Source organism: Helianthus annuus, chromosome 15 (assembly GCF_002127325.2).
Source record: "Helianthus annuus cultivar XRQ/B chromosome 15, HanXRQr2.0-SUNRISE, whole genome shotgun sequence".
Lineage (NCBI taxonomy): Eukaryota > Viridiplantae > Streptophyta > Magnoliopsida > Asterales > Asteraceae > Helianthus > Helianthus annuus.
The window spans coordinates 12,061,380-12,076,043 of NC_035447.2; the positions used below are offsets into that span (position 1 = coordinate 12,061,380).

General features: G+C 36.5%; 1 protein-coding gene across 4 annotated transcripts; it reads left to right on the plus strand.

Annotated features, from left to right (window-relative positions):
• The first annotated feature begins 3,207 nt into the window (after positions 1 to 3,207).
• On the plus strand, positions 3,208 to 10,913 carry LOC110910680 (asparagine synthetase [glutamine-hydrolyzing] 2). 4 transcript variants are annotated; one of them, XM_022155286.2, is made up of 14 exons: positions 3,208 to 3,300; positions 3,629 to 3,713; positions 4,838 to 4,976; positions 5,074 to 5,169; positions 5,648 to 5,789; positions 5,867 to 5,962; positions 6,070 to 6,164; positions 6,240 to 6,401; positions 7,184 to 7,264; positions 8,925 to 9,146; positions 9,662 to 9,796; positions 10,164 to 10,331; positions 10,420 to 10,527; positions 10,600 to 10,902. In XM_022155286.2, exons 2-14 carry the CDS (start codon positions 3,634 to 3,636, stop codon positions 10,750 to 10,752), a joined length of 1,677 nt encoding a protein of 558 aa, XP_022010978.1. In that variant the 5' UTR covers positions 3,208 to 3,300; positions 3,629 to 3,633; the 3' UTR covers positions 10,753 to 10,902. The 4 variants fall into 4 exon arrangements, with proteins under 4 accessions (XP_022010978.1, XP_022010977.1, XP_035840053.1 ...); XM_022155285.2 differs by having other exon boundaries at positions 3,226 to 3,300; positions 3,572 to 3,713; positions 10,600 to 10,913; XM_035984160.1 differs by having other exon boundaries at positions 3,226 to 3,300; positions 3,556 to 3,713.
• The last annotated feature ends 3,751 nt before the right edge of the window (positions 10,914 to 14,664 follow it).

The following is a 14,664-nucleotide window of genomic DNA, read 5'->3' on the forward strand; positions in this document are numbered from 1 at the left end:
GGCCAGCCAAAAATTGTCGATTCCGGCAAAAAACATGTATATTCTGGCCAAAACCTCTAAATTCCGGCCAGTTTCCAACCAAACCATGTGAATTCCAACAATTAATCTTGTATACTTAAAAAAATAGTTGAGTAAGAGTTAAAATCTAGCTACTTAAAATATTTACCAATAAAAATGTGTATATGTATACATAAAACTAAAAATTACATCCCCCCACCCACTTCACCAGCCGACTAGCGACTAGCGAGTTCTCCAACCTTGTTTGGAGCATGGTGTTTAGCGCTCAATGGCTTAGGTGATTTACCCAAATGACTGTAGATTTAAGATTCCATGAATGAAATATTTAAAAAACAAAATCATATATCAAGCATTTCAATAAGGTCTTATTCCAATATACAAGCTTACAAAGTACATAAACAAATCAAAAGATGTCAAGGGGAGAATGCCATATCTTCTTTTTGGGGTCATCAATGGCAAATTGAAAATCACCCTCCCTAACTACCAATCTACTTCACTTAGGGGATTGGGGTGATTGGCTATTTTGTGCGTGATGAAACTTGGTGAAATTCCCACCGCCACCAACATATTCAACGAGTGATGAAGGTTTGGCGTGATAAAATCAACGAGTGATGGGCTGTGAGTGATAAATGGATGTGAGGGGGTGTGAGGGTTTATTGTTGGGTGTTGTGAGTGATGATCATTGCCACTAAAAAAAGTTGTGAGTGATGGAATAATGGTTGATGACATGGCGGAATTTGATTGGATGTTGCGAGTGACGAAACTTTTGCAAGTGATGACCACCCCTCCCCCCTAATACAAAACAAAAACTGTAAAATACAAACTCAATATCAATACTTTTGTCTATACCTTAATATCACCAAACCTTTACACTTTCATCACAAAATAAAAAACTCACAACTATACGCGCTCTCCGACCAGCCGGTAATAACCCTCTCCCCTCACTCAAAATGAATGTACATATCTGCCTCCTAACTTTTATGCCTATAAATTGTCAAACCGAAAACAATCAGAAACCTTTAAGTGCTCCGCAAGTCTCACGACAGCTGGTTGGACGACATCAGCGCCTGGCGAGTCAGAATCCGAACGTTGAGGTAGGCACACGGGTACGTAGTCGTCATCGTCTTCCTCGCGCTCGAAAAACGTGAGCAAAGACCGACGTAATATGAATCTGGAAAACAAGAGTTAAATTAAGGATGTTCGTTATAGGCCAACATAAAACAATATTGAAATTGGAATCATACTTTAAGGGTGGCAAAATGTGCAACAGACAAAAATATTCAATTTTCAGTACAAGTCGTTTTACATGAAGATTAAGATAATTCTCGTAAGAGTAAAATGCCATTTTCCTCTCCGAACTTTGGCTAGTTTTGCGAATTTCGTCCAAAGGTTGGCTTTTCTGCATTTGGATTCAAAAGATTTGAAAATCTTGCCATTTCATCTGGCTCGTTAACTCCATTCTTTTCTTTGTTAAGTTTTAAGTCAAGGGTATTTCCGTCTTTTTTGTTAACACAAAGGGCGATTTGGTATTTTTCACTTTGAAAATTTTATACTTGGGTGATCCTTATCACTAACCCATATTACTTTTTTCAGTTAAATGTATACGAAATGACTAGGTTGCCATTAAACAATAAAAAAATAAAAAATAAATATGGCTCGCACTCATCTTCTTTTCCCCTCTCCCCCCACCACTGCAATTGTACTCGAGATGGAGAAATTTATGAGCATGATCATAGAGGAAAGTATGGAGCTGTTTGGAGCTAAAACCCGAGTTTGTAGGTTTTCTAGTGAAATTTTCAAAAAAACAAGAATAAAGTGATGACCATGTTTTTTTAATCTTTCTGCAGAGAAAGGTTCATCAACAACCAAAACCCCATCTGATTATCTTAAATACATTCGAGGCAGACCTGTTGTCAAATTGAATTCTGGCGTCGATTACAGAGGTTCATTAACTTATTGTTTTTCCCTCTGTTTGCCTGTAATTTGGATTATTAAGCTCTAATTCGGAAATAATTCATTCAAAGATTCCAGTACTTTCGAAAATGATCGTCCTTTAGAGGAGTATTTGAGCGACGTTAACAAAGTCAAACCAGAGGTCAACTGGCTTGCGAAACTGGATATTGACTCCGTTATCTACCAAAAACGAAAACCACAATATGTGAGAATCATAAGCAAGCAGATCCGTTTTCCCGGTGGTGTTTCTCGTCGGAGCCCGCAGATCCGGTGTTGGTGGGTGTTTTGGTATTCGGGGGTGGAGGTGAGAACAGGGCCGTCTCCGAGAACGATAAAAAAATTTGGGCCTCGGACGAAACAAAAAAAATTGGGCGCACTTATTATAATATAAACTCATCAGTTATATATCAAGAAACCACAATATGACGATAATTGTTACAAAATAAACAAAATAAACCAAAAGTTGTGTAGTTTGATAAAATATGTTTATACACCTATGTATATTTAAATATGTGATTCAAATTAGTGATGTTCTTAGGCATAACATGTCGCGTAATCTCACTTTATAAAACGTTAATATTGTTTTTAGAAAATGAATCATTACAAAATCATTAACTAAAAATAAAAGTTAATAATGAGGTTTGAACTCATGACCTTAAGACTATAACCGTAAACATTAACTGTTAATTAATTAGAACCTCTGACTTTGGTTTTTAAATTTGAGTGTCTTAACTATTGAGCTAACTTCTTTTTTTTGATATTAAACTCATTTATTAAACATTTAACATAACATTGCTCACTTAAAAATCTAAGCCTTGAAATTTTGTCGGGCCCTACAAACCCTTTGGACCTTGGCGTCTGCCCGGGCTGCCCAGCACTAAAACCGGGCTTGGGTGAGAAGTGGCGGAAGTGAGATGGTGGTGGTGGGTGTTCGGGTGGAGATGAGATGGTGGTGGTGGTGGGTGTTCAGTGGTTGTGGTTGTGCACTTGTGCTACTTGTTTGAAGAGAGACCTCTGAAAACTTATATAATTTGGTGGGTTTTGTTAATAAGTAAGGGTATTTTGGTCATTTAACATGAACTTAACTGGAAAACTTAACAAATGTTAGTGATAAGGACCATACGAGTGCGATATTTACAACTACTAGCATCAAATGTGTAATTATGAAACCACTTACACTAAATCTGCAATATTTGCAAACCAAAAGGACCAACTATACATTTAACTGTTAAAATAACCCTAAACAAACAAGTAAAGCAGCGGTACTCCTCTTGTCTATCTTCTTTCATTGCAAGGAAGGAAGGTAAGGTTCAATCAGCCAGCCAGCAGGTAAGCTTCGATTCAGCAATTTCGATTAGACCCCCACCTTTTCTTCTCTATTACATTTGAGCCAAAACGAAAATCGTGCACTGACCAGGAATTAATTACGTTTTTGTAACTGATATTCTCATTATTATTACAAATAAAATAAAAGGAACTTAAAACATACATTTCTGTAACCATTAATTAAATGTAATTCGGGTTAACGGGTTAACCCGACAAAATAAATATAAAAAAATTGCCAAATGTATGACAGCAGTATAGTATATTCATAGCGCAGCCAAGCCTCCACTCACTCACAGATTCCAAACCCTTTCTGGTTTTCATTATCTGCCAGCCGCCATGTGTGGAATACTCGCCGTTTTCGGTTGTGTCGATTGCTCTCAGGCTAAACGGGCCAGAATCCTTGAACTCTCTTCACGGTACTTATTATTATTAATATTTAATTAATTTAATACCATTTTTTCTACATTTTTCTATACCTTTTTCTGTCGATTTAATTATTTACTCGGTTATTTATTGATTAGATTTCATTTGTTTAGGTTTTGTGCTTTTTTTTCAGTTATTTGATGTGTTAACTTTTGATCTGTTAGAAAGTGTTATATATTGTGTGTGAAATGTAAAAGTTTTATGTAAAACGAGCTATGCAGTTAATGCGGTAAAATATCATATATCGGTTGACCGATATTTGAGGTATAGGTTATTGCGGTGGGATATCGGTAATTTTAATATCATGCAAAATTTATATATAATAGTAATTTAACACTAATAAATAATAATTCAGTGATATATCGGTTATATCGGTCAAATACATAGTTGTTACATAGCGAATAGCGATAACTAGCGGGAACTATTTTATAAATAGCGATATGCTAGAAAAAAAAACTTTAATTTTTTTTTTTGTGTATGTTATATCAAAATACCCTGGTATATCCGCTATTTTACATGTATATTTAACAAAAACCTAAAATCCAGCTATTTTATAGCTATATTTAATTGCTATTTATATTAAGAAAACAATATTTTTAAAGGCCGTTGTCTATCGCTACAGACCATATAGCGAGCGCCGAGCATGGACCTATACGCCACGCTATTCGCTATAGCGCCCGTAGCGATCGCTATTGTCAACTGTGGTCAAATATCGGTCAATATCACCGATAATATTGGTACCGATGTTCTGACCGATATTTGACATCAATATTTTACTAGGGGACGGGTATAACCGATATATCGCCGATATTGACTGCATAGAATACGAGTCGGTTTGGCCTAAAGTTGTATGTGGTGATAGTTATTTAGGTTTTGGAATTAAGAATCTCAATCTTTTTAACTAGTTAGCTTAGTTTTAAAAAGCGCGTGTGAGGTGGAGGGTTCAGATCCTACGAGGTGCAGGTACACGAGTATTTTAAGAGTTAGTTAGATTCTTCAACTATAAGTGTTTCAGAATTTGAAGTGGAATTTATCAACATTTGAATTACATTAGGTAAGTTCTAAACCGTCTGTTTCTATCTTTATTTATTTAATTATTTTATTTTTACTCTTTTAGGTTGCGCCATAGAGGTCCCGACTGGAGTGGGCTGCACAGCGAAGAAGACTGTTATCTTGCTCATCAGCGTTTAGCGATCGTCGACCCTGCTTCTGGAGATCAACCGCTTTATAATGAAGACAAATCGATCATCGTCACAGTAAGTGCAATATTCTTTTTTCATCACTTGTAAGTTACATCCAACCACGCGTGTCATCAAATTATCTTATCTTAATCGACCATAATCTTGTCTTTAGGTGAACGGGGAGATTTACAACCATAAAGAGTTGAGGGAGCAACTGAAGTCTCATAAGTTCAATACCGGAAGCGACTGTGAAGTGATCGCCCATCTTGTAAGTCGCTTTGTAACTCGTGCATAGAGGGTATATTTGTCCAAATTTTTATTCTTGATCATAGTTGTTAATAGCGACCATAGCGGTCGCTATAGCGCGCTTTATGGCGATGCGACTATGTTTCGCTAAGTTGGTCATGGCGATGAATAGCGATTTTAGCGACAGTTATTATTTTTTTTTTATTTTTTTTAATTTTTTTAGTGTTATAAAGGGTTATAGCTATAAAATAGCTAGATTTATAGGTTTTTGTTAAATATACATGTAAAATAGCATATATACAAGGGTATTTTGATGTAATATACATATAAAAATTTTCAAAATTCTTTTTCTAGTGTAATCGCTATTTATAAAATTGCCGTCGCTATTTGTCGCTATTCGCTACGTAGCCTAGCCATGCCTTGTCGCTATTTGTCGCTATTCGCTATCGACAACTATGTTCTTGATAAGTTCTGTTAACCCGGTTTATGGATTTTACTAGTATGAAGAACATGGAGAAGACTTTGTGCATATGTTGGATGGAATGTTCTCCTTTGTGCTTCTCGACACTCGCAATAAAAGTTACATAGCAGCGAGGGACGCGATCGGGATCACTCCACTTTACATCGGTTGGGGCCTCGATGGTACGCATATCCATTTTTTGTAATAAAAAACAGGTATGTATATTAAAAAAAATTTTAACGAAGAATTTGATGTACAGGTTCAGTGTGGTTTGCATCGGAAATGAAGGCGTTGAGTGATGATTGTGAACAGTTTATGTCGTTCCTTCCTGGGCACATATATTCTAGCAAAAACGGTATGCGTAATCCTTCAATCAAGCAATCTAATATTCTAAATTTCTAATTACCATTTTATATTCATTAAATAAACCAAAATAATCAAGTTTTTATATTTACGTCACAGGTGGGCTGAGACGGTGGTATAACCCCCCATGGTGGTCAGAACTCGTTCCGTCAACTCCATATGATCCCCTTGTTCTACGCAACGCGTTTGAGAAGGTTATTTTAAATTTATTTCATCGATATTACTTATATGTGAGTTAATACATGATTGTAAAATTTATATACTTGCAGGCTGTGATTAAAAGACTTATGACCGATGTCCCCTTCGGTGTTCTTCTTTCCGGAGGCCTTGATTCGTCTCTCGTTGCCGCTGTTGCTTCACGTCATCTCGTTGATTCGGAAGCTTATTGCCAGTGGGGATCGCAGTTGCATACTTTTTGCATCGGATTGAAGGTCAATATTGTTTTATTATCAACTCTTTATTTGGATTCAAGAGAAATACAAAATTTAAATTCTAAAAATTATTAATGTAACAAAAGAGGGTGTCTTGGGAATAGTACCTTAGACACAACTTCTATTTTTCTTGGCCAAATTTACAACAATACCGTTCAACCCATGTTTTTTTTTTCTTTTTTCTTTTTGTGTATTCAACCCTTCAACTTTTAGCATTGCCACTTACACCCCCCTCAGCTTTCTAAAAACTCTATAAAACGTCATTTTAACCCCCTCGAGTTTTATGTGCTTATTTTTATGTACGTGGGTCAAATAATACGTTTTCGGGCTTATTTTCATTTACATTTTTGTTGGTCTACGTTATGTTTGGAAATGAGTCGGGTCATATATAATACGTTTTCACTAGGTGGTATAAATTCGAGTTACTTCACGTTTCAACTCCGCCGCAACGCGTGGTACCATTCTTTAACATAAAAAACACTATTTTCTTACGTGCTTAACTGCTTATATTTAAGTACGTTACGTTATAAATCCAAGTTGGTATACGTATCGAAGTAAATTCTCTCGGTAATGAGTCAGGTCAAATATAATACATTTTCATGCTTATTTTCATGTGCATTTTCAGTTGGTCTACGTTTTAATGTAAATTTTGTTCGAAAACGAGTCGGGTGATCGGGTCAATTATTTGACGGTATAAGTTCAAGTTGCTTTAAGTTTCGACGCCGCCGCAACGCGCGGCGGGTCAAAATACCAGTTGTAAATGAAGCCGATTTTTTTTTCAGGGTTCTCCTGATTTGGTTGCTGCCAGAGAGGTAGCTGATTATCTTGGCACTCGCCACCATGAGTTCTACTTTACGGTTCAGGTAAATCTTTTCTATCTAAATTGGTATAAAACAAAGACAAAATTGCAGAAAACAACCTTTATGTTTGTCTCAAACTGCACTTTATACCTTTCACTATGAAATTGGCAAAAACCAACCTTTATGTTCATGTTTTATTACACCCTATAACCTTTAGCACTAACCACGTCAAAAAATTCAGTTAAATGGACTCACATGCCTTGCACATGAGGGCATTTAAGTCTTTTACTTTTAAATTAATACAATCTTTTATTTATTAATAAAAACTCACTTCTTCTTGACTTCTTCTTCATCTTCTCCTTCTTCCTCTTCTCACTCTTCAATGGAGTCCAGACATACCCCAAAATACTCCAAACGCCGAAACCTTAATCTTCAATCAAACTAATGAACACATTCCTCTTAACAAACTATCCAACTAGTAGATTATAATAATTGTGAGCATCCCCAAACCGATAATCCTGAAATAAACAAAACATAGTTTTTACAGACTATGAAATTCAAATCATATGAAAAACACAATCAAATCAGACCATGTAGAAACCGTATAACAGTGACAATGCAGAAGAAACACAATCAAAAGGAAGGGCGATGTATACAAACACATGTACCAGCAATCGGAACCGATTCTGCAAAATCAGAAGCGATTACACGAACAACATCATCCAACAGATTACAACAAAAACAATACAATTTAGATCGGGATCCTGTTCGAAGCAAAGGTTAGTCAAAAAAGAACCCCCACAAAAAATGGTGCAAAATTATGACTTCAATTAAGCTATTAAGGTATTATTAAACTAAACAATTTCAAAATCAATTTAGCAACATTCAGTTTATTCTTAAAGCTTACGAAAAATCATCAAATCAATTAAGAAACTACCCACACAAAATAAAATAAAAAACCCATGCAATTTCAAAATCAATTAGCAGATCAATACAACTATTAACAAAGCTTAAACTGACACACAGAATAAACAACAATGACCTGAAACAGAGTGTATAGGGTTTTGGGGGAAATCAAAGACAAAATGATCGAAATTTGGGGGAAATTGTTGGGTTTTAGGGGACGAAATTCATGAAGTGTGATGGGTTTGAGTTTATGAAGAAATTTGTGAATCAATTAAAGGTTTTTGGTGGTGTAATGAAACAGAGCATGTGGGTTTAGAGTGATGAAGAAGAAGAAGAGAAAGTACACACAGTAATGCACACAAACTAAATGTTTACCAAATGCCATTGGAATGACTTGCAAATGAATAAGACAGTGTGTACGGTTCACTGATTGTCTACCGGTTGTTTCCGGTTGCTGCTTGAGCCGGTTTGAGGGACAATTTGGGTTTGAGGGAAGAAAATTGGGGAAGACAACCTGCATTTTGTATTTAGGGCTTATATAATAAAAACTCATTAAAAATAAATGGGAAATGACAGTAATACCCTCACATGCAATGCAGTTAACCAAGAAAACTAACATCGTTTGTGTTAAAGGTTATACTTTGTAGCAAAACATGAACATAAAGGCTGGTTTTTGCCGATTTTATAGTGAAAGGTACGAAGCGTAGTTTGGGTATAACATAAAGGTTGATTTCTGCAATTTAGTCTAAAAAAAAACCTAATTTACATGCATGCATGCATGCATCAATGCATATGTTCATCATTTTAACTATTTTAGGAAGGAATTGATGCGCTTGAGGAGGTGATTTACCATATCGAAACCTATGATGTAACCACCATTAGAGCTAGCACACCAATGTTTCTCATGTCGCGCAAAATCAAGTCTTTGGGTGTAAAAATGGTTCTTTCCGGTGAAGGATCGGATGAAATATTTGGTGGTTACTTGTATTTCCACAAGGCTCCAAACAAGGAAGAGTTTCATGAAGAAACATGTAGAAAGGTTTTTTTTTTTTTTTTTTTTACTTTTCTTTTTCCATTTTTGAGTAAAATGCCATTTTCGTCCCTGAGGTTTGGTCAATTTTGCGACTTTCATCCAAATGTTTGTTTTTCATCCAAAAGATTTGAAATCTTGACATTTTCATCCAGCTCGTTAACTCCATCAATTTTTCTCCGTTAAGTCGGGGTTAATTTCGTCTTTTTTGTTAGTTAAAACGGCAATTCGGTCTTTTGAATACTTGTACATTATGCTAAATGCTTGTACATACAGTGAAAAAGCCAAATTGCCCTTTAAGTTTACAAAAAGATGAAAATACCCCTGACTTAACCGAGAAAAATGGATGGAGTTAACGATCCGGATGAAAATGGCAAGATTCCAAACCTCTTGGATCCAAATGCGAAAAAACAAACCTTTGGACGAAAGTCGCAAAACTGACCAAACCTCAGGGACATAAATGGCATTTTACTCTTCATTTTTTTATAATATGTTTGTGGTTAATGTTGTGCGTGTGCATGTAGATCAAGGCTCTTCATTTGTACGATTGCTTGAGGGCAAATAAGTCCACATCAGCATGGGGTCTTGAGGCGCGTGTGCCTTTTCTCGATAAGGAGTTCATTAACGTTGCAATGAGCATTGACCCAAAGTGGAAGATGGTAAAAACTGAATTTAGGATGTGTCTATAAAAAAATTATTCACTTATTTATATAAAAGAGTTAATTACTGTTTTCGTCCCTGTTGGTTTGTCAAAAATCACTATTTCAGTCCATTAGTTTAAAAATTGCGATTTCAGTCCCTGTGGTTTCACTTTCGTAACCACTTCAATCCATTTATTCTGCAAGTATAGGGACTGAAATGGTTGCGAGGTGGACTGAAATGGTTACGAAAGTGAAACCACAGGGACTGAAATCGCAATTTTTAAACTAATGGACTGAAATAGTGATTTTTGACAAACCACAGGGACGAAAACAGTAATTAACTCTATTTATATAAAATAATTTATCTCGTAAATTTTCATTATAGATTGACCGTGATAATGGGAGGATTGAGAAATGGGTGTTGCGCAACGCGTTCGATGATGACGAGAAGCCGTATCTGCCAAAGCATATATTATACAGGCAAAAGGAACAGTTCAGTGACGGAGTTGGATACAGCTGGATCGATGGGTTGAGGGATCACGCAAACAAACAGGTTTGTGATTGGTTCCAAAACTTAACTCATGTTGTGCGTAAAATCCAACATTAGTAGTAACTAAGACGGACAATAACGATGTTTTCAGGTTACCGATTCGATGCTAGCAAATGCAAACTTTGTTTATCCTGAAAACACCCCTGCAACTAAAGAAGCGTACTACTATCGCAAAATCTTTGAAAAGTTCTTCCCCAAGGTACCTTATTAATACATTAATAATTTATTTATAAAAATGGTGTCGGCTTAACGTGTGTGCTATTTGACGCAGAATGCTGCAAGGTTAACGGTTCCAGGGGGTCCAAGTGTGGCATGCAGCACGGCTAAGGCGGTAGAGTGGGATGCATCGTGGTCCAAAAATCTTGACCCGTCGGGCCGAGCTGCTCTTGGGGTTCATGCAGCGGCCTACGAAGACGCCAAGTGAATCTGGTTAATGATGGCAGTCAGTTTAGTTGTTTTTGGTTCATCTGTTTGGTGATGGGAATAAGAGTAGAGGAATGAAATAAAAATGTGAAAATGATTGTTTCAAATTCCAAAATACCTCTCTTATTTTTATTTTGAAATAACTTCATGAGTTCCCGTGCAGCTAATTCGGCTAACTCGATATTCAAACTAAAACGACACCCTGCGAGAAGCGCACCCCATACTCCCAAATCGGCTTCAAATGGCATCTCTTGAATCATCTTATATGCGGTCTCGACTTGACCGGATCGACCCAAGATATCGATCAAACAAGCGTAGTGCTCACACCTCGGTGCCACCTTGTAAGTGTTTTTTATCGAGTCAAACCAATATAAACTCTCCTTCACCATACCTGCATCACCGATGAAGTCCATTGTAACAAGCAGAGGTGGCAAAATGGTTGGATCGGTTAACATGTCGAAACACGTAACTTTATAGGGTTCAAAAGTAGGAGTGCTAAACAAGTCGTGTTCGGTATTTTGGCACAAAATACCAAACCAGTTTACGTTATGACATAAAAACACTTTTTAAAAACATAAAATAAAAAAATAAACTGGTTAAACGGGTCACCTTGCGAACCGCTAGCAGTGTTGTAAGAATCTCTAGGCGCTAGTCTGCTGGTGGGGTACCGACTAGCGATTAATCGGATTTGGATTTTATATGTAATTTTCAGTTTTATACGTATATACACACATAGTTATATGCAATTTTTTAAGTAGACATGTTTTAACACCTTCGACCCGTATTTTGAAGTAGATAGGATAAATTGCCAGAATTTCAAGGTTTTTGCCGGAATCTGGCCGGAATTATCTATACCTGCATGACCACAAGCCGACAGCAGGCTAAGAAACGTGATCCCATTTGGTTCAATTCCATGCAATTCAATCTTCTTAAAAAAGCCAAGAGTTTTCTCATAGAGTCCATGCTGTCCAAAAGCAACAATGATTGTACTCTGGTGATTTGTATTCCAAGAGACGATATTTTTTTTTTGGGTAAAAGGGTATACCCTGGTAATTTGTATTACTATCAAAAACCAAAAAACACAAGTAGAGGGCAGAGTACCGCTCTAGTTCATTGGAGTAACATGCCACTACCAATGTAAAACAAGCATAAAGCAACACTACAGATTGAAACCAATTACCGACTACTCAGCTAACAAATTAATCAACAACATAACATAACCAGCTAACTAGTCATCCACTATCACATCCGCCGATGCAATCTTCCATTCCTCCAACAGTCTGCTAACACGATCCGTTTTCTTGAACTTGAACGAATGAAGCTTCAACCTTATAGTTTCCACAATGGCAGATGGTTAATTGAGACAATGGTGATTCGTGAAAATAACGTTAAAAGAGGCGGATGGTTAATTATGCACTAATCGGCATTTGTCTCAATTGCTGAGTGTTATGAGCCTTATGTCTAAGGCTTGATGCAAAACTACAATCGAGCCGGGGGTCTCACTGGAAGCAGTCTCTCTATTCCAACGGGGTAGAGGTAAGGTTGTCTACATCTTACCCTCCTCAGACCCTACCTTAGCTTTGCTATTGGTGGGATTTACTGAGTATGATGATGATGTTTAGGCTCGATAAGTGAAGCTCGGGCTCATTTACTAAACAACCACATCATTATTAGGTTCGGGTTCGGCTCATAAACAAGTTTAAATAAGCTTGGCCCGGCTCATTTACTAGATGAAAAAACTGAAAACTGATGGTGAACACTCAAAGAACAACTTGTATTTCACATTATGAAAGGTTACAATATACATGCTATTTTTAGGATAAGAAACTAATATTCTAATAGGCAAGCTGCAGAATAATTATTCTAGAAACATTATCTACTGAAACAAATAATTGGCTAGCAAGTGGATATTTTATCTTATTTTATTTAACACTCCCCCTCAAGCTGGAGCATATATGTTGACCATGCCCAGCTTGTTACAAATAGAGTAAATTTTGTTTCCGGGCAAGGCTTTGGTGAACACATCTGCTAATTGATCTCCAGTTCTGACATGAGGCGTTGTAATCGTTTCATCTTCAAGCTTTTCCCGGGTGAAGTGACAATCCACCTCTATGTGTTTGGTTCTTTCGTGAAACACGAGGTTATTTGCAATATGAATAGCTGCTGTGTTATCACACCATAAATTCATGGGTTTCGTTTGCCTAAACCCAATCTTGTTAAGAAGGTTTCGAATCCAAACTAGCTCACATGTGGTTTGCGCCATGGCCCTATACTCTGATTCTGCACTTGAACGGGATACCACATTTTGCTTCTTGCTTTTCCATGACACAAGATTGCCTCCAACAAAAACACAATACCCGGTAGTAGAACGTCTGTCGGGTCCCCGTTATAATCAACATCTGTAAAGCCTTCTACTATATGATGACCATGATTCTGATACAAGATACCTCGACCCGGAGCACCTTTTAGATACTTGAGGATGTGACAAACAGCTTCCCAATGTGCAGTTCTAGGGGATGACATAAACTGACTAACCACACTGACTGGAAAAGCAATATCCGGCCTAGTAATGGTCAGATAGTTTAACTTACCGATTATTCTTCTATGTTTTTCTGGATCTTCAAGAAGGTCCCCATCATCTGCTTTTAATTTCATGTTCGGTATCATCGGTGCATCACAATTCTTAGCTTCAATCATTCCGGAATTTTTTTAGAACATCCAAACAGTATTTCCGTTGATTTAAACAAATCCCTTTTCTACACCGAGATACTTCAATTCCCAGAAAATACTTTAATCTTCCTAAATCTTTAGTTTGAAAACGAGTTCCAAGAAAACCTTTTAATTTCTGAATGCCGACTTCATCACTTCCGGTAATTACAATATCGTCCACATACACAACGAGAAGAATGCATCCCAATTTTGACGAAGTGAAGAACACCGAATGATCATACGAGCTTCTTTTTAAACCGAATTCAGTAACCACAGTACTGAACTTCCCAAACCAAGCACGAGGAGATTGCTTAAGACCATACAAAGATTTCTTTAACTTGCATACCTTATCCGACTCCCCCTGAGCAACAAACCCGGGTGGTTGCTCAATATAAATTTCTTCTTTCAAATCTCCATGCAAAAATGCATTTTTGATATCAAGTTGATATAAACCCCAGTTATACGTGACAGCCAACGATATAGAAACAACTTAATATTCAATTGTAAGACAACACACGTTTCAAGGGCAGTTGGTGACATTAAGGCACTCTCGTTCTTATGGGTGAAAGCAAGGGCTGGAAAAACGGATTTAGAATGGAAGGAATGGGGCGAGTTCAGTTGTTTCAAATAACGTTCTTTTGTAATATCCCATTGTATTTTCCTTTTGTTGCTGTACATTACTACTGCCTTAGCATCTTGCTAAGGCTTTGATTTTTCATTTTAATAATATCGCCTTTTTTCAAAGAAAGCTAAAAACATTGAAAGTAACCCATGTTCAAAAATAAGTATATATCCATATATTTTCTTTTATAAATGTTAGTATTTTAGAAGATATAAATTAAGTGACATATAGTGGAACATATATGAATTATGGTTATCATTTAGTGATTATTTTTTTCTTAACTTTGAAGTAGGAGATACTAGTGAAGACAAATTAAGTAAATGTTTCATAATTATTCAATGTAATTCGAATTTGAAAAAAAAAAAAAATCGCTAGATAGTAACAAGGATTCGTATATGTTAATTAGGTCGCTTAATTTATTAAAGAAAATGAAAGGAAAACTCCCCAAATTTGAAGTTCTAACAGGTAAAGAACTACGAGTTCCAAGTTGTGAGTCAGCAGAATATCTACTAACCAGGTAAATGTTCTTGTTGATCTTATAAAGGCTTAACATTTCAATCAAGAATGAGGATCAAGGTTAAG